This window comes from Coturnix japonica, chromosome W, assembly GCF_054131305.1.
Source record: "Coturnix japonica strain WE chromosome W, WE-NBRP24, whole genome shotgun sequence".
NCBI lineage: Eukaryota > Metazoa > Chordata > Aves > Galliformes > Phasianidae > Coturnix > Coturnix japonica.
In genome coordinates, this window is record NC_140701.1 from 9,371,732 (window position 1) to 9,396,913 (window position 25,182).

General features: G+C 47.5%; 1 protein-coding gene across 1 annotated transcript in view; it reads left to right on the forward strand.

Moving 5' to 3' along the window:
- Positions 1–669: 669 nt before the first annotated feature.
- Positions 670–25,182, forward strand: part of LOC146754483 (uncharacterized) — a 211,584-nt gene continuing 187,071 nt past the window's right edge. Inside the window, exon 1 of the mRNA XM_085527706.1 lies at positions 670–5,333. Within this exon, the coding sequence (XP_085383832.1) occupies positions 1,754–3,223 (1,470 nt within the window). The 5' untranslated portion in view covers positions 670–1,753 and the 3' untranslated portion in view covers positions 3,224–5,333. The remainder of the gene's footprint in view (positions 5,334–25,182) is intronic.

The window sequence follows — 25,182 nt, forward strand, 5'->3', positions numbered from 1 at the left end:
AGGCCTTGCAGGGGGTCTCAACTGATGGGAGTACTGGGAAATCAGCAGCAGCATGAAGTTCAGCCAAGAGAAATGCTGGGCTCTGCGGCAGGGATGGAGCAGTGCCGGACTCCAGCCAGCAGCTGGAGCAACTCAGTGGGAAGGGACTGGGGGCACTGGTGGCAGCAGACTCAGCAAGGGCCAGCAGTGTGCCCTGGCAGCCAAGAGGCAAACCACATTTTGGGGTGTATTACACAAAGCATGACAAACAGGTCAAAAACATGAAGCATGAGAGGCTGCAACATGCTGTCAAACGCTAATTAACCATTTCTACTTTGATGAAAATGAAATGAGGAAAGTGATTTTGCACATTACAGCATTGTGAAAGACAGAACTGTTTTTCTTTTATTGTCTCAAAGTTTGCTTTCGTGAGGCCTTTCTGATGATAAGACTCTGACAGGCAACTGCTAACTATCCAGGAGGGTGAATGGTGGGTGTTATCGTGCCATCCCTGCTTAGGACTGCAAAGATAAGCAGGAACAAGACAAGCAGTCTTTTCCAGGGGTGCTGCTGGGAGGAGCAGACCCCTGCAGAAGGTGGTAAATCTTGTGTCTGGCAACAGAGACCTCCAACCCTTGCTGGCTTATCTGTGGGACAGGAATGTCAGAAAAGTTAGTTTTAAATCATTTTACAAAGAAAAACCCCCACCGAAATGGGGGATAAAAGGCCCTCGCTAAACTGGGGACTTTGGAGACAAACTCCCAAAGACACCTTTGACGGAGAATTCCCTAAGGGGGAAACTTCGTCGGAAGAATCCCCGGGACCGGCTTGCTGCGGAGCTCCCTGGCTGTCTCCCATCCCCTGCGGCGATTAGACGAGTTCCTGAGATCGTCGGACCTACTGTGTACCTCGCTGGACCCACGGTGGTGACTATATCTCTTTTGCTATCTGCAAAGACTCCTTGCTTATATTTCCTACTTTCTCTATCGCCTACCTTCCCTTCCCCATCTCCCTAAAAACGGCTAGGACGTTAATAAACTGGTTGGACCAACATTTGAACCGTTGCTTCTTAATCTCACGCCGGGTATACACATATCAAAGAACCTTGCCTCCCTCCTACAAATTGGAGCGAGACATTTTTATTGGCGTAGTCGGCAGGATGCCCGCCGTGAGAGTGTTGTCCTTCCAAAAACTCCAAAATTTTTCTGTATGTACCTCCTGGTTTTGCAAGGAGCGACAATTTTGTTAACTTAAATGTGATCACCTCTCCAGGAAGACCGCTCCATATTCTGAAACTTTACTGCTTATGTGTTTACCTCTCGGGGACGTATGAATTAATTTTGACTATTTACTTTTGTTTTATACGTGTTTGCCTCCTCGGGAAGACTATTTCGCATTTTTGTGGTTTAAGTATCTAGTAACGTATTTTGGAATTTGAAAGTTTTGTGTGTGCACCTCTTGGGGAAGTGAGGAAGTAATTTTTTGACGTTTGTGCCTCTCCAAGAAGTTTATTCCTTTCTGAGAAACCTAGAAGTGTTTTGTAACTTGTGTGGCTTTAAGCTTGAAGTTTTTCTGGCCTGACAGGGTAGCCAGGAGCGATTTAGGCGTTTACACTTTCTTTGTAAGTGTTGATTGGGCTTCTTTGTCTTTTGTGAAAAGGAGGAATGATTGTAGCATTTGCATTTGTTTGATAGGTACGTGCCTCCCTAGGGAGGGGTAAGGAGTTAAGTGTACCATTTCTTCCCTTAGTGTAGATCTTTTAGGGTATTGAGAAATGAGTGAAAGTATTGCCACTACGAAAAGTGAAAATGTGCTATTTGACCTTTTAGAAAAGCATGGTGCTCGGCCCTCTTTATCAGGGGTGGATTGGGCACGACAAAACTGGCATAACTTGCAGAGTGTTTCCGACCGCATTCGCGTTTTACAATATGAGGCTCATACTCGAGCCGGGAAAGGAAAATCGTTTATTTGTGCGGTACTCGGTGCTGCTTTAAAAGCTGCCGTGGAGTTCCGAGATGAAAAGCATTCGGCAGAAACCCAAACCATACAAGCATTACAGGAATCAGTTAAAGTAATGCAAGAATTGGTAAAAACTCTGCAGAATCAAATAGTGAACCTTGAGGAACAATTACAAAGAGAGCAACATAATACAGTCTTGTTGCAAATGGCTTTTAAGGAACTATTAACATATAAGAATACTAGCAATACTGCTGTCCATAATTTGCCTCAAGAGAAAACTTTTCCTCAGAAGGAACTACAAGGAATAAAGGAAGGGCTTGGCAAATTAGAGGACTCGCCAGCCCAGTTGCGTCCTTTGATAAAAACTGAATATACATTTGATAACAGTGAGGATCTGGACCCTCAAATGAATGTTAAAGAAATTCCCTTCTCTGCCACTGAATTGGCAAAACTGAAAAAGGATTTTAGCCGCTCTCCAAAGGAATCAGAGACGGAATATGTGTGGAGGGTTAGTCTCACTGGTGGAGACCAAATACTGTTAACTGAAAAGGAAGCTGAAGGTTATTGGGGGCCTGGAGTATTTTTAACTACTGGTAACAACCGTGCTCCTTGGTCCCTAACGCAGAGGGCTGCCTATTGGGCAGGTGGTCTTAACCCTTTAGAAAGGGGAGACCCGCTTGCTATTAATGGGACAGTTGATCAATTGGTTGAAAGTGTTCAAAAAGCTGCTTGTCTGCAAATGATGTATGATAGAAAACTGCAGCCACATCATGAATCACCTATGATGATGCCTGTTGATCCTGAATGGATGACTCCTTTAATCAGGGGGCTTCCAGAATCACTGAAACCTATAGGCATACAACTGCAAGGAAAGGTACAGGCTGTGCCTCAGGGAGAAAGAACCCGGGCAGCATTAGGAGTTGTAACCTCTAACCATTTGCAGTCGGGATATAAAGTATGGACATGGGGGGAGGTTGCCCAAGAGTTGATTAATTATGAAAGGAAATATGGGCCTGTGGCTTCTTCCAGTATATCTGAACCAGAGGAAGTAAGGCTCGCAGCAACCACCCTTGCTCCTAGACCACCTAGTCCAAAGCTCAGTGGAACTGTAAGGGTCTCACTGCCAGTAAGAACGGGTAGGCGAAATATTGATCATAAACATAATCGTCTCTGGACATTGGGCTGGCAAAAGGGTGTTCCACGAGATTTGATGAATGGATTACCCACAGTCAGGTTAGAGAAATTAGTTAACTTGTGGCCAGAACAAAAGCTCAAGGAAAGCTGATGCTTTCACCCCCTCCCCCAGATGAGTGGGAGGTGGGGGGGGGGGGAAGGCAGTGAAGGGTGGATGTTTATTAGAAAGCTCACAACAAAAGGAGATCCTCGATTTAACACCTTCTGTCCCAAGGCTTCCCCACTCCTGCCAATTGCCCCTGTGAGTCACAATCCAGTTGTTGATAAGCTAGGCAAACAATTATCTCCCTGGCCAGCCTGTGTCCACTGACTCAGCTAACATGAGGCGTTTCCCTAACCTTAATGAAATCCCTTAACAAATATCCTTAGAAGGCTAAGGACACCCCGAAAAAGGAATGTAAAATATACTCCTCGATGGATTGTTCTCTCATTTTTTAATTGTATTAACAAAGCCCCAAAAGGGCAAGTTGTTGTTTTGTTTTATTTTACAGAAGATCCCCGTGGGACCTTCACTGAACAGAATGACTGATAGCTGACTTTAACCATTTGTGTTTTGTGACAGAAAAATTGAAGATGTGATTGTGCTAGAATTCTGAATTTACCTCTCTTATTACATATTTTGGTTGCAATAGTATTATGCTTTTGTTTGTTGTTGTGGATTGTGATTGCTATCAGTCCTTGGATCTGTTAAAACTTCACAATTTGGTTCATAGTTTCTTTTTCAGGTCATTCTGGATTTCTGGTACTTTCTGCACAGTGATAACCGTTCCTTCTGATCCCTTCCTTTACCCCTTTTTGTCAAACTGATTGTGGTTTGCATGTAACTCCTCCATAGTGTTTCCAAATTCCTAACAAATTGGGAAATGAGCCAAGGGACCTATCTAATATCTGTTAGATGTGGTAAAAAATGAAATCTATTTTAAAACCCTTTGCACTGATGTTTTTCAGTGTCACATCAGTCAAGGAGTTCCATACAAAACATGGTTGTTGGAAAATGTCTAAGTTTTGATAAGAGATGTGTATGTTTCTGGGATTATCCCTCTTATGGTTTATATGTGGGGTATCCCACACACTGTTCTGTGAAAAGTTCGGTAAACTATAACAGTACTCTAACTTGCCAAACTAGTATTTATATCTCTCAGTAATTGAACTGCTTTGGAAATGCTCAAGTGGACAGCAGCTGACACAAATACCCCTATTTATTTGTTTTACTTGTTTATTTGATACTATTGGTTATTGTCACTGTCTTTGTGATTTTTAAATGTTTATGGTATATGTAAGTATGGATTGCTAAAGGAAAGTTATATGGTACTAAGGGTGTTGTGAAAACTGAAGGACTGTGTTGTTTGATCTGTGGGTTCTGAAGGGAATGGGACAAACTGCTTTGATGGTATAAGAACTGTTAATGATACAGAAGTATAATTGAGGGTATGTGGATGGAGCTTGGAAATTGTATAGAAAGAGGGATTGTAATGAAAGAATTGGGAAGAATAATAGCAGCTGCACTAGAGCAGGACCTGAAGATCCCAGGATGAGTTTTGCCCCCAGTGGACTGAATGCAACATGCACATAGCAGTGTAAAGATGTTTGTTTTCTGGTAGATACGGGTGCATCTCACTCTGTACTGCATCAAGAATTACTACCCTTAGATGATTTTTGTAACAATAGTAGGAGTAGGTCAACAAGAAAAAGTTTACCAATTAAATAAAGGAAGCTATGGGTAAAGCAAGTAACAAACAATAGGAATAAGTAACTGTAGCTCTAAATAACTTTTCTGAGTAGTTTGTATTGTAGAGAGATCTAATATAGTGGTTTGTTATCTTTTAAGAGCAGGTGTTCCACCTGGGCTCTGTATCATGCACTGGCCATGCGGATATGGAGCACATGTGAAAAAACCTTGCAATCTCTAGCAAGAATTAAAACAGGAGAGAATCTGTGATGGGTGAGAAAGGCAAAGTGCACTTTGAAGCAGGGGACGCCCTGCAGGCACTGCCTATCACATTCACCGCTATTGTGTTCCTTCTGTCTTCTTTTGGTGGTTTGCTACCTCATAGTTGTTGATAAGTAATAATACATTAGCTTTGAAATTTCCATTCATAGAATTGTCTAAAATGAAAGCTGGAATCAGTGTGTATATGTCAACTCAAAAAATTATGACCTTACATGTAACCTCATGTTTAGTTAGTGCATTATCAATCAAGGTTTTGATTGAATGATGATGATTGTTAACATTTAATTCCCCCATATCACCTATCCCTCTTTTCCCTTATGCTTACTTTTTTTTTATTTCCTCACCACCGTGAATGGTCATTTGCGCATCAATTTCAAGCAACCTTTGAGCCACGGGGTGGTGTGAAAGACAGAACTGTTTTTCTTTTATTGTCTCAAAGTTTGCTTTCGTGAGGCCTTTCTGATGATAAGACTCTGACAGGCAACTGCTAACTATCCAGGAGGGTGAATGGTGGGTGTTATCGTGCCATCCCTGCTTAGGACTGCAAAGATAAGCAGGAACAAGACAAGCAGTCTTTTCCAGGGGTGCTGCTGGGAGGAGCAGACCCCTGCAGAAGGTGGTAAATCTTGTGTCTGGCAACAGAGACCTCCAACCCTTGCTGGCTTATCTGTGGGACAGGAATGTCAGAAAAGTTAGTTTTAAATCATTTTACAAAGAAAAACCCCCACCGAAATGGGGGATAAAAGGCCCTCGCTAAACTGGGGACTTTGGAGACAAACTCCCAAAGACACCTTTGACGGAGAATTCCCTAAGGGGGAAACTTCGTCGGAAGAATCCCCGGGACCGGCTTGCTGCGGAGCTCCCTGGCTGTCTCCCATCCCCTGCGGCGATTAGACGAGTTCCTGAGATCGTCGGACCTACTGTGTACCTCGCTGGACCCACGGTGGTGACTATATCTCTTTTGCTATCTGCAAAGACTCCTTGCTTATATTTCCTACTTTCTCTATCGCCTACCTTCCCTTCCCCATCTCCCTAAAAACGGCTAGGACTTTAATAAACTGGTTGGACCAACATTTGAACCGTTGCTTCTTAATCTCACGCCGGGTATACACATATCAAAGAACCTTGCCTCCCTCCTACAAATTGGAGCGAGACAAGCATGAAAAAGCAAACTAAACTAAAAAGTGATAAAAGTTTCCAACTGAAGTAAGCAACAAAGGACAAAGCCTTTGGAAAAGAACAGAGTAGGTAACAGGAATAAAAGCAGCACACAGAACTCATTTCTCTGGCTCACAATGTCTCTACCGCAGAAAAAACAAGTGACTTTGACAGACCTCACAAGAGAAGTATCTGCTGGATGCTCAGATATCTGCTTTCAGTCTACTTCCTCTTACCTGGAACAACCATGATTTCATTTTTCTTGGAGCGGATCCGCAGGAATGTGAGGTCATTTTGGGGATCAATGTCTCGCACGGTGCTCCTCGCCTTCATGATGAAGCTGAAGCTGTGCATTAGGCCAGTGTACTGAATGGTTGTGATGTTGTCCATAGCACGTTTGATAGGAATACCTGCAAGAAGCCACCATGAGGACAGCAAGAGTCAGTAACGCAGCTTTTAAAGCAACTGCCTCTGGGTATCACCATATCCAACTGCAGTGGCCACTGAACCTGAGTATGTGTTAGAGAGCTAAAACAGGAATGGGATCAGGAGTGCTCTTTTTAAACCTTAAAAGAAGAGTACGAGCAGAAATAAGACAGAGAGGATAAGTTCTGAAACCATAGATGAAGGTGAGAATAACCACTTAACTCTACTAGCATCAGTGGTTTACTTTTGCTTTATCAATTATTCATTTGAAATGTATAAAAAGATAAATAAAAATAAGTGCTTAGGGGGTGTGGGAATATCTGTCATGTTTTCTAAGGGTTATTTCTAGAAAACACTTGGTTTAAACTGACAATCACACAATTTTAACAAGCTGGACAGAACTACAGGAAAATCTTTGCTAAACAGAGACGCCAACTGGAAACAGTGCAACCACTATTCCCTGAAGTGCACGAGTGGTGTAAGTCATGATCTCAGAAAACAGACTGACAATACCTTCAGAATTAACAACAATGATTCCTTGCACTCCTTTCTGGCTCTGAATTCGCTTCAGCATTTCTTCTACCTCAGCCTGCAAAAACAGAAAGCACAAATCAAAAGATCACAGCTGCTCTTTGCCTTCAACAACAGCGTGCCTGAAAGTAAAGATGCGCAAAGATGATGCAAACAGACACTGCCTACACCTTTCCATAAAGCACTGCGTACTTCAGTACTATTTTCTCTGCCTTGGTCTTTTTAGTTGGTTTCCATCCATTTTGGATTTCAGGGGTAAGTTCTTTACAGAGAGAGCAGTGAGGTGCTGGAACAGCTGCCCAGAGAGGCTGTGAATACCCCATCCCTGCAGGTGTTCAAAACCACATTGGATGGAGCCCTGGGCAGCCTGGTCTAGTACCAGATCTGGAGGTTGGTGGTGCTGCCCGTGGCAGGAGGTTGGAACGTGATGATCCTTAGGCTTACTTCAACCCATGCCATTCTGTGATTCTATGATCTTTCAGAGCAATCTTCAGTTATTTGTGATTACAATCTTGCGCAAACTTGGAACTCTCTTTCAATCTTGTCCTCTCCTTCCCACCTTCCTGCAGCCCCGCAGATGAGCTCCTTATTGCTGGCTCACAGTGGAAAGACTTCTTAGACTGCTATGGCACAGGCATGCAGCAAAATCTGCATACACACAAATGGAATTCATGAACAAAACAGAACAATGCACATTCTACATGCAAAACTACCCTCCCTTTTATCAAACCGATGCTAAGAGGAATTAAAAGCATAAAAAATGAAAGGAAGAAGTGATCTACGCTCTTTACTTTGGATTATTATTGGTGTAGGGTTCACTACTTTGGAAAATCAACTCCTCCAAAAAATAAAAGAAAAGATGACTGAAAGCATCAGTTTGGAGGTTTGTGATTTCCTGAAAAGGAAACAGAGACGTGCTACACATTTCAGATCCTGCAAGACCTGGCACAGAACAAAAGGATCAGCTGAAGTTGGGGGAAAGGCCAGAGCTACCGGGGGCACCTGGCCAACAGGGCTGCATTTGCCCATGTCCCCCAGCTGGGAGAGGTGATTTATGTCAGTGAAAAACAAAGCATCAGCTCAGCCTAAGAACTGCCAGCAAACCTTCCACAGGGCTTTGGGAATGTAAGTAGTTCAGAGTAACACAGACTGCTGCTGTGATCAGACAGCACCACCTGAGCTTGTCTTGACAAAGCAGTTTTTATCCTATACAGATAAAAGCTGAGTTTAATCACTTTGAGCCCTTGATTCCTTCTGAATGCTGGACTGCTTCCATGTGGAAGACAAAGAAAGAGGAAAAAAAACCCAAACAGATAACTACAGGTTGTGAAAACGCTGAGGGATAATAGTGACATGCTGTTCCATCTGAAATAATTTCCTGCCTTCCCTGTAGATGCATCTAAGCCCAAAGTTGTCAAACACTGAATCACACCTCAACGAGTGCTTGGGTGCAAAGAAGAATCTACACAGAACTTCACTGACCCTAAATCTCCCCTACCAACCAGCAGTAACCTGACTCCAAGGAGGGAGGAGCTGCCAGGGGAGGGGGAGCTGCCCTGGCAGCTCGCTGCTGTTTGTATAGGGAAATCTCCTGGAGCTGCACACAGAGGAAACTCCTCCCCGACACCTCACTGCGCTTCTGCCATTCACCGGGCCAACAAAACATCACCCAGAAAAACATCACGTACCGAACCCGAGCACCAAACAGAACCTCAATCCCAACAAGAGACACACAGCAACTGGAAAAGAGATGAGCTTTGTGAAAGGAGAGCAAAACCTCTTCCTGTCAGACTCCTACATAAGCTAATGAAGACACAAGCTGCACATCAGTTACAGGATTCATCTAGAACGTGTGAGCCATGATCCCACAGCGCTGCGTGTCTTCATGAACTGCTTCAGTTCTCCACATACAGCTCACATCTCCATTGCCACACACACTGAACATGACGGTATCACCACCTGCTGTCCAGCAATGCCAACGGGAATCATCCTCCCGCAGATTTACAACTCAAAGGCCGTTCCGTGTTCCGCAGGACATGGCACTGAAGGAGCCGGGAACAAACGCGGCCTTTTCTCCCAACGTTCCTGTCGCGGCCCAACAGCTCGGAGCCACAGGTCCGTCCTGCGGGCACACAGCCCAACGCGGCAGGGCAGCACCCCGGCCTCCCCTGCATGGCTCCAGGTGGTGCCGGCCGCCCCCATCACCCCACGGCTCCCAGCAGCTGCCAAGTGAGCCCGCCCCGCCCCGCATCCCGGTGGCACCGCACAGCGCCGTTCCTCCCCATCAGGCCCGGCCTGAGGTGGCGGTGCAGGTTGTGTCCATGCTGCTGTGGGCCCCGAGCCGAGCAACGCGCAGCCAGCACCGCCAGCATCAGTCACACACGGTACTTCACCCACACACAAGGCAGCACACGCACTACAACCAACACGCAGCCCGGAGCTCCCTCCTCCCCACTCCCAGCGCTGCAATTCACACCATCCCACCCACACTTGAACTCAAGGGGAGGCTATCAGACTATCAGACCACGGCTGCACGCGTTCAGCTGGGCTTCCCAGGGCAAACAGCAACACATGGTGCATCAGAAGCTGAGAGAGCCATCAGGGGAGAGAGGCCAACTCAAGGGGCTGAGCACGGGGACACCCTTCTTCCTTCTGGGCTGCTTCCCCTCCTCTGGTTTCTTTCTATTGGTCCTCAGAGAGCAAGGAGATGCTCACAGCCTGTCACCAGCACTTACAGGTTGGCTGAAAGACCACCAGTTGGGAAGACCAACAAGGAAACAGGGGAATACCTGCACCATGTCAAGGGAGAGACGTGGAGCTGACTGCTTCATCGCCCTGTGATAGCCGGCCCGAGCGAGGGACGTTCTGACCAGCTACTGAAAGAGGCAGCACCAGTTTTAGAAAGTTTGGTTCGCTTTTATTGCGTACAAAAGGACTTGGCTTCTATTTATTACCCCGCCCCCACCCCAAAATGAAACCCCGGTGCCCAGGATTTCCACTTAGCAATCAGTCTCTCAGCCTCCAGTCAGACCCAAGGAGAAGCCTGACCATGGGGCTACATCACCTCCTCCCACTCCAGTCCCAGCCAGCCCTAATTCAACCTAACCCTACACTGGCCCTGGCCCTCAAAAGACACATCCTGAAGGAACGCAGTGTCTGCAGCTCCTGCCATATATCAAGTCCTGCACAGGTGAAGACCTCTTTGCTTCTAAAGCAGCACAAGCCCTTCCCTTCCAGTTCCCTTCCCTCCTCTGCACCGTCCATGACAGGGAAAGCACGGCCATGCCGAAAAACCGGACTGTTCAGTCAGCTGCCTTTGGTGCCACCTCCGAGGAAGCGTTGCAGGTTGTTCTGCTGTCCCTCGTGGATTCTTGCTCAAGCCCTCATCGTTGCTTTCTGCTTTCCTTCTCGGCTTTCTTCCTCAGCTGAGCAGCGCTTGCCTCGGCTTTCTTCACTCTCTCCCAAGTCTCAGTCCCCAAACTCTCTGAGTCCTACAAGAATCAATTAGGAAACACTCAGGAAACCTTCTCAGCTAACAACTGGCTGATGGCTTGCTTTGGGAGCTCAAGTCACCTTCCTGGGCATGTTGGGCTGCCAGAACTGGGAACCGCCTTCCTGACAGTCGGGCACACAAGAAACTCCACATCTGTCTCATTCCCCAAATCCCATGCAAACCAGAATCTAAAACCCTTTCCTACAAAGCGGTCCCTGCATGGGCAGGTGGACCCTCTGCCTGGCAGCTCATAGGGCGCAGAAGCAGCTGCAGGATAAGACGAGCTGGCACCTCCAGGCTGCTGGCAACAGCTACAGATGGTTCCCTCCCAGCCGGTTGCCCGTGCCTTTCTCTCAGCCCGTGAGAGCACCACTTACTGCCTTTGGGGACTTGGAAACTGGCAGCATGATGGCCAGCACAGAGAAGCTGCAAAACGGCTCCGTAAAAGAGTCTGTGGCGCAGCATGTCCTTCATTAGCGTGGGCTCAGGGATCTCAGATGGCCAGAAATGCCGTTCAGCAGCCATAGCGCAGACAGCCTGCTGCTCTACTGCTCTTATGGAGGCAACTTGCTGCGAGAGGGAAAAAAGAGGCACTATTTCTCTCATGCACACTGCCGGCACAGGCTGACTTAGAGAGCTGTTCTGAAGATATCCTTGGGCTACTGACCCAAGAACTAGGAAGGACACGAAACTCACATCTGCATTGTCTGTAACCGCCTGCAAGGAAGAGTCCTCACACTCAAGCACTGCCCCACTTGCAGCTGAGGGGAGGAGGAGCTGGAAAGGACAGGTGGACAGAAAAGAAGAGAAAAGCTGAAGAGGCGAGAATCAACTTCTCTCCGAGGCAGATCACACCTTCATGGCCACTCTTTTAGGAATGCTCACCATTCCTAATCCTAGCGTTAGGAAGATGAAAATTCACCACCTACCTTTTCACGCTCCTCGGGTACGTACTGAGGGCCGTGCCGTGGCTGTGCTGCACATCACCAGCGATGAAAGAAAGCACAAGATCTGTTGCAGACAGTGCCAGGAGCTGTGCTTGAACTACGCTTATGGTAAGGCACGCCTACCTTGCAGTGGCCACACTTTGGGAGCTCTGGGACACAGCCACGTGTTGCTCTCCTGAGTCCCAGCTCCATTTCTCAGCCACTCACACTCTGCTCCTCCATGTTCTGCAAAGGAAAAGTCCCAAGAGGGAAATTCAGTTCATCGCAGATGTCATCAAACCTCCGCTCTCAGGGCAGTCGCACTCATTGCTTGGAGTGAGCAACCAGCTGTGTGCTTACCCAAAGAGCAGCGGTTACTTTTACTTCAGTGTAGCAGCCAATGCCTGACTCTACAGTACGAACACTAACCTATGCCTAACTCTAAAATAACAAAAGGAACATATACCTAACTCTAAAATAACAACAGGAACCTATACCTAACTCTAAAGAACAAACAGGAACCTATGCCTAACGCTAAAACTAAACTGAACACTAACACTAACCTAACGCTACCATCAACAACAAAGAACAGAACAAGCACCTAACTCCAACAGGGAGAAGAAAGAACAGGGGGCCCACAGAACAGGAAGAGCAACAAGATGGAAGAGAAGATGATGTTAAATAATGCCACCCAGCAAACGCTGGGGGCAGGGGCCGCGCAGCAGGAAAGGAGCCGAGTGCCTGGACCAGGGATGGTGAAGCTGTGACCATGCCAAAGCGGGGCCTGGCACGGTGGTGTGGTGCCAGGCCAGCTATGCCGTGGGTGGATCCACCTCCATTGGCTAATCTGGAGGGGGATCCACCTCCATCGGTTCCTCTGGAGGGGGATCCACCTCCATCGGCTCCTCATGGGTGGTGGTCACAGGGCTGGTCCAGGCACGATGGAAGCGGGCTCCTTTCCCCTTCTTCCACTTGATGGTAATGGCGGGCCCCCTCCTCCTCTTCGGTTCTGGGGCCCCCAGCTCCTTCTTCCCACTTAAAACCTCACTACGATCCTCTCTCCCTCGCTTTGTGCTGGACATGGCTGCTACCTGCCCAGAACTCTCAGAGGTGAGTGAGCCGGGTGGGGCAGCAGCAACCAAGGTGAGAGCTGTGACATGGGGAAAATTCCAAAATGGCACCTGTGCTGCTGGGAGTGTCATTCCACATAGGATGAAGAGGGGGCTGGAGGGCAGGGCACAGCACGGGAGCTACAAGGCGCTCCCTGTGCCCAGCAGGCAGCCCTTCTCTCTCTCAGCAGCCAGCAAGAGGGCACAGAGGAGCCGGCCCTGAGCAAAGGGCCCTCAGCCTCCTTCATCCTCCCCCTCCTTTCATAAGGGAATCCCCCCTTGGGGCTGGGGCACCCACATGGAGACATGAAAACTACAACCTACTACTTTGCTTCTACAGCAAGACTATTGTACTGAAATACTACTGTACTTCAAAGCACCTGCAATCACACTACACTCGTTTTTAATATTAAACTCTCAAACTTCCACAGCAAATAATAACATCCGCTCACACAGAAAATGTGGAGAGGGCACAAAAGAGAAAAACCAGTCATGAAAATCTTTGTATTCAGACATTCAAACTAACAATGTATACTTTGCCTTTGCCTAACCGTACCATTCTGTGCTAGAAATACGATGTTCTGCTGTAGAGTATGATTTGCAGAGACCAAAAGCAGCTAAAACCTGCTCCACTCTGTAATTTTATCATCTGCTGATATTTGGTTCTTATCTCCCTTGCTTTCCAATTGCTCACTCTTTAGACACACGCAAATCACATGGTCAAGGATTACAAAAACACTGTTAGCCAAAAAATTTATGCTGGCAGAATCTTAACGTTAGAAATGTGTCTAAGTTGGTTGCAAAGAAGAAAGTGAAGAACAACACAGTAACCAAATATTAACAGATACATAAGGCTTCTCTCACACATCCTTAAAGCAGAACCGCCAGCCTTAATGAACTCTGCTCTTCAGACTCTGACTGAAATTCAAGTATTACGTGTAGCAGCCTGGATCTGGCAATAGTCAAAGCACCCTTTACCTCCAGCTCCTTAGCATCAAAGGACCGCAGATACTGCTGGGGCAGAATTTCATTGAAGCCTTCAAAAGAAGCTTGTGTCTGTTCCTCAGTGCCTCAGGAAAGTCTCCATTCTGCTACCAGCCTGGAAAAGACACAGAAGGATCATTTAAAACGGGCTACGCTAACCCAAGTTCATCTTTGTTAGTTTGTTTTGAAATGAACCGTAAGCAGTGTTAAGAAAAATGCTGGAAAGTTCTGGGGATAGAGCACTGCATAACTGTATTATAATTGTATTCCCAACCTTCACTCTGCGCAAACAATTTTAAGTTAAAACCCTATGTTTCCAACCACTCAACTATGGAAAGCATTTTAGGCTCCAACAGGAGGCAGCATCTACTCACTGTTGATATTAATGAGAGCACAGCAGTGCCTTGCTGTTTGGAGGAAGAAAAAAATGCAGAGCTGTATTCATCTAATATCTAATATCCTCCCCAGAAATCTCAGTCATTATCCACAACAAGGTAAAATCGAGGTCAAGTGCTACTAGTGAAGATAAGTAGGAGTGCTAGCTTACCAAGAAATGACTACGTCCACTTGGAAAGTTCCATATTTGTTTCGGTTAAAAATCCTTCGCAGATCAGATCTTAAGAAAGAGGGAAATTCTACGGCCACAGAAATAAAGCGCGCAGAAAGCCCACCTGTTGCAGACAGAGGAGTGAGCCTTGCTTAACCAACACTGCTTCAGCGCTTCCACTGCCATTGCTCCCGCCACAAGACATCAACGTCTGCTTCTAATGCGGCTCCACGATGGGATCACAGAATCACAGAGTTGTAGGGGTTGGAAGGGACCTCTAGAGATCACCGAGTCCAACCCTCCTGCCAAAGCAGGTTCCCTACACCACATCACACAGGTAGGCATCCAGGCTGGTCTTGAATATCTCCACCACCTCCCTGGGCAGCCTGTTCCAGTGCTCCGTCACCCTCACCGTAAAGAAGTTCTTCCGCACATTTGTGCGGAACTTCCTATACTGATGTTTCATCCCATTACCCTTAGCTCCTCCCCCGACAGCCTCTCCGTGCCCCCGCACTGAGGCCCGACCCCGTTCGCAGCACAGAGCCTGCTCCTCCCGGCCCCGCTCACTGGCCCCGCGCCGCCATGCCGCCATGGCCCAGAAGTGCTCTCCGCCGCCTTCAGGAAGCACTTCCTGTCACGTGGCTCAGGTCGGGCTGGGGCCTGTTGGGGGGGGGCAGTGAAGGGCCCAAAACTGAACACAGCGCTCGAGGTGGGGCCTCACCAGTGCTGAGTACAGGGGAACAGTCACCTCTCTGCTCCTCCTGGCAACACTGTTTCTGATGCAAGCCAGGATGCCGTTGGCCTTCTTGGCCACCTGGGCACAGTCGGCTCGTGTTCAGCTGAGCATCAATCAATACCCCCAGGTCCATTACCTCTACGCAGTCTTCCAGCCACTCCAGCCCAAGCCTATAGCACCGCCTGGGGTTGTAGTGGCCAAAGAGCAGGACCCGGCATTTGGTCTTGATGAACCTCATCCCATTGGCTTCAGCCCAGCTCTCCAGCCTGTCCAGATCCCTCTGTAGGGCCTCGCTACCTCCAGGCAGATCCACACTCCCAGCCAATTTGGTGTCATCTGTGAACTTACTGAGGGGTCACTAGACCATAGAAGGAGATCAGATTGGTCAAACAGAACTTGCCCTTCGTAAACCCATGCTGGCTAGGCCTGATCCCTGAGTCGTCCCGCACATGCCACGTGATCTCCCTCAAGACAACCTGCTCCATAACCTTCCCTGGAAACGAGGTCAGGCTAACAGGCCTGTAGTTCCCTGGATCCTCCTTACAGCCTTTCTTGTAAATGGGAAACACATTGGTGAGCCTCCAGTCTTCTGGGAACTCACCAGTCAACAAGGAGCGCTGACAGATGATGGAAAGCGGCTCGGCTATCACCTCTGCCAGTTCCCTCAGCACTCTCGGGTGGATCTCATCTGGCCCCATGGACTTGGGGCAGTCCAGTTGGAGTAGTAAGTCTTGACCATTTCTTCCAGAATCACAGGGGGGTTAGTGTGCTCCCCAGAAGATACCAGGTCAGAGAGAGGAGTACCCTGAGGATAAGTGGTCTGACTTTTAAAGACAGACGTAAAGAAGGCATTCAGAACCTCCGCCTATTCCCTTACAAACTCCATGATGTTCAATCCGTTATCTAGGCTGTCTTCCCAGATTGCCACACGTTTTAGGAAAGCCGAGTTAGTGTTCATACTAGTATTCATACTCACGTTCATGTTATCAATATCAATGAATGTACTTGTCATGGTTTAATATTTTTGTAATTTTGCTATCAGTATTCCACAGCATAACATCATATAAAGCATGTATAATTTTACTGAATCTGCAACTTACAGAAGAAGAATACATCTCCCAGAGAACAACACGATAGGTCATGGGACCTGGACACTGTATTAACTCGGTTGCAGGCTAGACTGACGTCTTTCGAGTTCTGGCGTTCAGGAGAGTGTGTGGGAGCCTTCACCGTTTCGCCTAGATTTACAGTAGGCCTCTCGGATACGGGACTCATTCTCTTTCCTATTTTGCTTGATTCGTTTGCTCAGTTTTCAATTATATTGTATTATATTGTGTTATCCTGTATTTCGATATAGTATTTAGTAAATAAGTGTGCCTCCTTAGATCGTTGCCGCTGTTTTCTTTTCCTAATTAACTTTTTTTCCTTTCGGCCTAGGGCCCCTCTGGGGCCCACGGCCCCCTGTCACGGACGCAGGTGGATTTTCGTTCAGACCGTGACAGATTTTGGTGGAGAATGCGGGCAAACTGAGTTGCTGTTTTTCTGTTTTCTTCTGTTGCTCTTTTAGCTTTTAACAGAGCTGCAAGTTTTTTTTTCTGTTAAGGAGATATCTTAGGTTTGCGATTCTGCACCTGCGAGCTTGACCTTGAAAGTCACACTCCCTGCCTTGAGTGGCAGGGAGTGTGGAGAGACTTTGGAGAGACTTTTAGAAGACAGACATCTTTAGTGTCATGGAGCTTTACTCCTGAACACTTAAAGAATCCTGAGTGTTTGACCGCATATTTGAGACAGGAATGTTGTGGCTCAGGCAGATCTAAGGAGGCACAAATGACTTGGGGCCTAGCTAATGCTTATCGGGCCTTATTCAATACCATTCCTGAGAGGGAAGATTTTGAGGTTGAGAGAGAGAGTCTCAGGGCCGAGAATGAGAGTAAGCAATCCAAACTCGACAATCTCCAGTCCGAGCACAACGCCCTCCAGTCAGAGCACAGTGCCCTTCAGTCTGAGTGTAACATCCTCCGGTCAGAGCACAACGCCCTCCGGTCCGGGTACAACACTCTCCAGTCCAAGTACGACGCCCTCCAGTCTGAGCGCAGCACCCTCCAGCCCAAGCACGATGCCTTCCAACCCAATTGCGACACCCTCCAGTCTGAGCACAACACTCTTCAGTTTGAGCATAACGCCCTCCGGTCCGAGAACAACACCCTCCGGTCCGAGCCCAACACTCTCCAGTCCGAGTACAACACTCTCCAGACTGAGCACAATGCCCTCCGGACCGAGCACAACACTCTTCAGACTGAGCACAATGCCCTCCGGTCTGAGCATAACGCCCTCCGGTCCGGGTACAACACTCTCCAGTCCAAGTATGACGCCCTCCAGTCTGAGCGCGGCATCCTCCAGCCCAAGCACAATGCCTTCCAAACCAACTGCGACCCCTGCAGTCCGAGCACAACACTCTTCAGTCCGAGCATAACGCCCTCCGGTCTGAGCACAACACTCTCCAGACTGAGCACAATGCTTTCCAATCCGAGCATAACGTCCTCCGGCTAGGGTACAACACTCTCCAGTCCAACTACGACAGCCTCCAGACTGAGCTCGATGCCATACAGTTCGAGCGGAACACTCTCCGAAACCAGCTATGTGCCCTCCGGGGTGAGCTGAATGCATTTAACCAACTACCAGGGGCACATGTAGTCCAATTTGACCAGCCACCGGGGGCACATGTAGTCCAATTGGACCAACCATCAGGGACACCAGATACAATGTTGGTTGCCCCTGTAGGAGGGCGAAAGGCAAAAGGAGTTTCAACTCAGTTAGAGAAAATGAAGAAGGAGTTAGAAGAGCGGAGGGAGTTAGGAGAGCAGGGGGACTCAGGAGTGCAGGGGGACCATTATTGATCGATCTTTAAAACTGAGTGAAATTCGAGATCTAAGAAAGGATTTCACACGTCAGCCAAAAGAACATATGGTCACTTGGTTACTTCGATGCTGGGACAATGGTGCCAAAAGTGCGTGGCTCGATGGCAGTGAAGCTCGCCAACTGGGTAGCATTTCCAGGGACTCACGCGCGGACAGAGGTATTGGCACATGCCAAAATCAGTCCTACACCCTATGGAAGCGGATGTTGATAGCGGTAAGAGATACATTTCCCTTTAAACGGGACTTGGAGCCTGAGAAAAAGAAATGGACCGATATAGAGAAAGGTACCCAATTTTTGAGAGAAAGTGCCCTGGTGGAAATGCTATACAGCCCCCACTTCAATCGTAACGATCCAAACCAATTACATGATCCCGAGACAGTCTGCGTTCCACAACAAATGTGGCGTGACTTTACAAAGGCAGCTCCAGAAAAGCATGCCTGTGCACTTGCATTAGTATATGGCAAAGGGGAAAGGAAACCCCTTGTGAATGAACTAATTAGCAGACTTCAGGAACTTGAATTATTTATAAGCGCTACAGAAGTTAATCTGTATACTTCAGCCATTGTCAAAATAGTGGAAAGATTAAACAAAATAGAGGGAACACAAAGTGATATTATTGACAAATTGGCTAACGTGCCTGATGTAGATGAATCCATGGTGGTACCAGATGATGGAGACCAGGATTTCCATGATCGCCTATTGAGAAAGCTAAACAACATGAGTTCCTCTCGACCCGTATCATCGAAACCCTCAACCATAAAAAAGAGACATCCTCGTATTCAAGCAAATGACAACGATAAGACACCTCGTATTCAAGCAAATGATAACAATAAGACTACACGTCTTGCCTTGTTGTTTTTCCTCTGTAGTCATGGGGAGGACATGAAGAAGTGGTGTCATTCATCTACTTCTGCACTTCAGGCACGAGTGAAAGAATTACAATGTGAAACAACCACCAAGGTGAACTCTTCCATGAAGGGGAAAGTTCCAGTTGCTGCAAGCCATCGAGGTAAACAATAGAGGGGCCCTGCCCCCAGCCAGGGGGGGGAAAGGGACAATAGAGTATATTGGACTGTGTGGATTAAGTGGCCTGGCACATCTCGACCACAGAAATATAAAGCCTTGGTGGACACTGGTGCACAATGCACCCTAATGCCCTCAAGTCACCAAGGGACACAACCAATATATATCCATGGAGTGACTGGGGGTTCCCAAGAATTGACTATGTTGGAGGCCGAAATAAGCCTCACTGGTAATAACTGGCAGAGACACCCTATTGTGACTGGTCCAGAGGCTCCATGTATACTGGGAATCGATTACCTTTGGAAGGGATATTTTAAGGATCCCAAGCTGTATCGATGAGCCTTTGGGATAGCTGCTGTTAACACAAACAATGTTAAGCAGCTGTCAGCTTTACCTGGTCTGTCAGATGATCTTTCTGCTGTGGGGTTGCTCCAGGTAAAAGACCAAGAGGTACCAATTGCCACCAAAGTGGTTCACAGATGGCAATACCGCACCAATAGGGACTCATTGCTCCCCATTCACAAGCTAATTTGCCAATTAGAAAATCAGGGAGTGATTAGCAAAACTCACTCACATTTTAACAGCTCCATATGGCCAGTGCGTAAAACCAGTGGGGAATGGAGGCTGACGGTAGAGTACCGTGGCCTGAATGAAGTCACACCTCCATTAAGTGCTGCTGTACCAGACATGCTAGAACTCCAGTATGAATTGGAGTCAAAAGAAGCTAGGTGGTATGCCACCATTGACATTGCTAATGCCTTCTTTTCCATCCCATTGTCTGCAAAATGTAGGCCACAGTTTGCTTTTACCTGGAGAGGTATTCAGTATACCTGGAACCGTTTACCTCAAGGGTGGAAGCACAGCCCAACAATTTGCCATGGATTGATCCAAGCTGTCTTGGAACAGGGTAATGCTTCTGAGCACTTGCAGTATATTGATGATATTGTAGTGTGGGGTCATACAGCAGCAGAGGTTTTCAAGAAAGGGAAAAAGATAATCCAAATTCTCTTGCAAGCTGGTTTTGCCATTACGCGCAGCAAGGTGAAGGGGCCTGCCCAGGAAATCCAGTTCTTAGGTATAAAATGGCAAGATGGACGTCGTCACATCCCAGCAGATGTGATTGACAAAATCACTGCTATGTCTCCACCCACCAACAAAACAGAGGCCCAATCTTTTCTGGGAGTAGTGGGCTTTTGGAAAATGCATGTCCCAAACTACAGCCACATAGTGAGCCCCCTCTATCAGGTGAAATGAAAGAAGAATAATTTCTCATGGGGTCCTGAGCAGCAGCAGGCTTTTGAGCAGATAAAACAAGATATAGCCCGTGTCGTCGTGTTGGGGCCAGTACGGACGGGGCAGGATGTGAAGAACATCCTCTACACTGCTGCTGGAGAGAAAGGTCCCACCTGGAGTTTGTGGCAAAGAGCCTCAGGAGAGACCCGAGGCCGACCCCTAGTATTTTGGAGTCGAGCGTATAAAGGGTCTGAGGAGCGCTACACTCCAACCTAGAAGGAGATCTTAGCCGTGTATGAGGGGGTTCGGGCTGCTTCCGAAGTAGTTGGGACAGAGGTTCAGCTTCTTCTAGCACCTCGCTTGCCAGTAATAAACTGGATGTTTAAAGGACAGGTTCCCTCCACCCATCATGCTACTGATGCCACTTGGAGTAAGTGGATTTCATTAATTACTCAGTGAGCTCGAATGGGAAAACTCAGCCGTCCTGGAATTCTAGAAGTGATCATGGACTGGCCTGAGAGTAAAAAAATTGAAACACCACCTACAGAAGAGGTATCACGTGCTAAAGAGGCACCACCATACAATGAGCTACCAGAAAATGAAAAGAAATTTGCCCTATTCACAGATGGATCATGTCGTATTGTAGGGAAGCATCGCAGATGGAAAGCTGCTGTATGGAGCCCCACACGACAAGTTGCAGAGGCCACTGAAGGTAAAGGAGAATCAAGTCAATTCGCAGAGGTAAAGGCTGTTCAGCTGGCTTTAGATGTGGCTGAACGGGAGAGGTGGCCAATGCTTCATCTTTATACTGATTCATGGATGGTGGCAAATGCCTTATGGGGGTGGTTGCAACAGTGGGAGGATGATAATTGGCAACGAAAGGGTAAACCTGTTTGGGCTACTGAACTGTGGAAAGACATTGCTGCTCGAATAAGGAACATTGTTGTAAAGGTGCGCCATGTAGATGCTCATGTGCCTAAAAGTAAGGCTACTGAAGAACATAAAAATAACCATCAGGTTGATCGAGATGCCAAAACTGAGGTGGCTCAAATAGACTTGGACTGGCAGAACAAGGGTGAATTATTCCTAGCTCGGTGGGCCCACGAGACTTCAGGTCATCAAGGAAGGGATGCAACATATAAGTGGGCCAGAGACCGAGGGGTGGACTTAACTATGGACGCTATGGCTCAGGTTATTCATGACTGTGAAACATGCGCCATAATTAAACAAGCCAAGAGGATGAAACCTTTTTGGGGGGGAGGGCGATGGCAAAAGTATAAATATGGAGAGGCATGGCAGGTTGATTATATCACCTTGCCACAATCTCGCAATGGTAAGCGTTATGTACTCACCATGGTGGAGGCAACCACTGGGTGGCTCAAAACATACGCAGTACCCCATGCTACTGTCCGAAACACCATATTAGGTTTGGAAAATCAAATCCTGTGGCGGCATGGCACTCCGGAAAGAACTGAATCAGATAATGGGACCCATTTCAAAAATTCTCTTGTAACCACTTGGGCCAAAAATCATGGCATTGAGTGGATTTACCATATTCCCTATCATGCACCAGCTTCTGGTAAGACTGAACGATTCAATGGGTTGTTGAAAACTATGTTGAAAGCAATGGGTGGCGGAACATATAAAAATTGGGAGAACCATTTAGCTGAAGCCACCTGGTTGGTCAACACTCGAGGATCTAGTAATCGTAATGGTCCTAACCAATCCAGCTCCCTACGTACCGTGGAGGGAGATAAGGTTCCTGTAGTACACATAAAGAGCGTGTTGGGAAAAACAGTTTGGGTCCTTCCAGCGTCTGGAAAGGGCAAACCTCTCCGGGGTACTGTCTCATATGAAGCATGAATAATTTTACTGAATCTGCAACTTACAGAAGAAGACTACATCTCCCAGTGAACAAAACGGTCAGAGATTTGTCACGGGACCTGTACACTATATTATCTCACTGCCAGGCTGGACTGAGGTCTTTCGAGTTCTGGCATTCAGGGGAGTGTGTGGGAGCCTTCACCGTTTCGCCTAGATTCACAGTAGGCCTCTCGGTTACGGGACTCATTCTCTCTCCTACTTTGCTTGATTCATTAGCTCAATTTTCAATTATATTGTATTATATTGTGTTATCCTGTATTTCGATATAGTATTTAGTAAATAAGTATGCCTCCTTAGATCGTTGCCACTGTTTTCCTAATTAACTTTTTTTCCTTTCGGCCTAGGGCCCCTCTGGGGCCCACGGCCCCCTGTCACAGACGCAGGTGGATTTTCATTCAAACTGTGACAGTACTTTTCTCTATTCGTTCTATGCAGAAGTCTCCTTCAAAATCAGAGAGTGCTGAATGGCAGGGTATATAGAAAAGTTTAGGATAATTCTTAGAAGCGTGGGGACCCTCAGTGTTGTGGTATTTCACTCCTGAACACCTGAGGGATACTGAGAAATTAAGAGAGTATTTGAGTCAGAGATGGTGCGGCATACAGAGATCTAAGGAGGTAAACCTTACTTGTGGTTTGGCTTATGCATACCGTGTCCTGTATAATACTATTCTGGAGAGAGAGAGTTTCCAATCTGAGGTTCAAGCCAAAAATGAAAATCCCCAAGTCAACTCTGATCAGTCACAGGAGGCACCAGTAACAATATCAGTTGCCCCTGTGAAGGCAAGAAATGGAAACGGATGTCCATTCAACGGTTGAGGTTTAACAAATGCAAGAGTAGAGTCTTGCTCCTAGGAAGAAATAATTGCATGCACCAGTACAGGCTGAGGGAAGAGCTGCTGCAGAGGAGCTCTGCTGAGAGGGACCTGGGCGTCCTGGTGGATGACAGGTTGGCCCTGAGCCAGCAGTGTGCCCCTGTAGCCAAAAAAGCCAATGGCATACTGGGGTGCATTAAAAAGAGCGTGTCCAGCAGGTCAAGGGAGGTGATCCTCCCCCTCTACTCTGCCCTGGTGAGGCCTCATCTGGAATACTGTGTCCAGTTCTGGGCTCCCCAGTACAAAAAAGACAGGGATCTCTTGGAAAGAGTCCAGCAGAGGACCACAAAGATGGTGAAGGGTCTGGAGCATCTCCCCTATGAGGAGAGACTAAGCGAACTGGGTCTGTTTAGCCTTGAGAAGAGAAGGCTGAGAGGGGATTTGATCCAGGTTTATAAATACCTGAGGTGTGAGGGCAATAGTGGCAAGGCTGGTCTCTTTTCAGTAATGCGTGGGGACAGGACTAGGGAAAATGGGCTGAAACAGCATAGGAAGTTTCACATGAATGTGCACAAGAACTTCTTTACAGTGAGGGTGATGGAGCACTGGAACAGGCAGCCCAGGGAGGTGGTGGAGTCTCCTTCTCTGGAGATATTCAAGACCTGCCTGGACGCTGAGCTGTGCAACGTGGTATAGGGAACCTGCTTTGGCAAGGGGGTTGGACTCCATGATCCCTAGAAGTCCCTTCCAACCCCTACAATTCTGTGATTCTGTGATTCTGTGTCCTCGAGTCTAGTATGAAAAGAAGGAGAAGCAGAGGAAGAGGCAGCAGAAGATCCAGGTGAGAGGTCTGTATCAGCACCGAGAAAGGCAAAAAAAAAAACAAAAACAACTAAGAGGCATAAAGAAGACAGAAGATACGAGGACCAACAGAGAAGACCACAAGTTTTTGAACTGATTACGACACTTCAAAACTACGAACAGCAGCTCCCCCCACTGCACCCTACAATTTCTGCCATCTCACAAGTAGAAAACCAACTGGATAAAATGCACAAGAAATCGTGACAAACAAGTACAAGTATCAGAAACGTTCAATGAAGAGCAGAACGATCAAGGAAGTCTTGATATAGATGCCCATGCACCCGAGAGTTGGGCTACTGAAGATCAGCAGAATAACAATCAGGTAGATTGATCTGCCAGAACTGAGGTGGCTCAAAGAGACTTGGACTGGCAGAACAAGGGAGAGCTATTTCTAGCCCTTTGGGTCCATGAGACCTCAGGCCATCAAGGAAGAGACACGACATATAAGTGGGCCAGAGACCAAGGGGTGAACTTAACTATGGACGCTATTGCTCAGATTATTCATGACTGTGAAACATGTGCCATAATTAAACAAGCCAAGAGGACGAAAACACTCCGGAGGGAAGGGAGATGGCAGAAGTATAAATATGGGGAGGTACGGCAGGTTGATTATATCACCTTGCCACGATCTCGCAGTGGTAAGTGTTATGTGCTTACAATGGTAGAGCCAACCACTGGGTGGCTTGAAACATATGCAGTACCCCATGCTACTGGGGTACTATTCAACACGGCAAAGTGCAAGGTTTTGCACTTGGGCCGGAAGAACCCCAGGCACCTGTACAGGCTGGGAGGAGTTGTCCTTGAGAGCAGCTCAGCTGAAAAAGACCTAGGGGTCCTGATAGATGAGAAACTTAACATGAGCCAGCAGTGCGCTCTGGCAGCCCAGAAAGCAAATGGGATCCTGGGCTCCATCAGGAGAGGGGTGGTCAGCAGGGATAGGGAGGTGATCGTCCCTCTCTACTCTGCTCTTGTGAGGCCCCATCTGGAGTACTGTGTCCAGGTGTGGAGCCCTCAGTACAAAAAAGATATGGAAATTTTGGAAAGGGTCCAGAGGAGGGCCACAAAGATGATCAGGGGGCTGGAGCACCTCCCCTATGAGGACAGGCTGAGGGAGTTGGGTTTGTTCAGCCTGGAGAAGAGAAGGTTGCGGGGTGACCTCATTGCAGCCTTTCAGTACCTGAAGGGAACTTACATCCAGGAGGGGAGTAAACTCTTCGAAAGGGCTGATAATAGCAGGACTAGGGGAAATGGTTTTAAGTTGAAGGAGGGAAGATTTAGGTTGGATGTTAGGGGTAAGTTCTTTACTAGAAGGGTGGTTAGGTCCTGGAACAGGCTGCCCAGTGAGGTTGTGGATGCCCCGTCCTTGGAGGTGTTCAAGACCAGGTTGGACGGGGCCCTGGGCAACCTGATCTAGTAAATGTGTATGTTTGGTGGCCCTGCTAGGCAGGGGGGTTGGA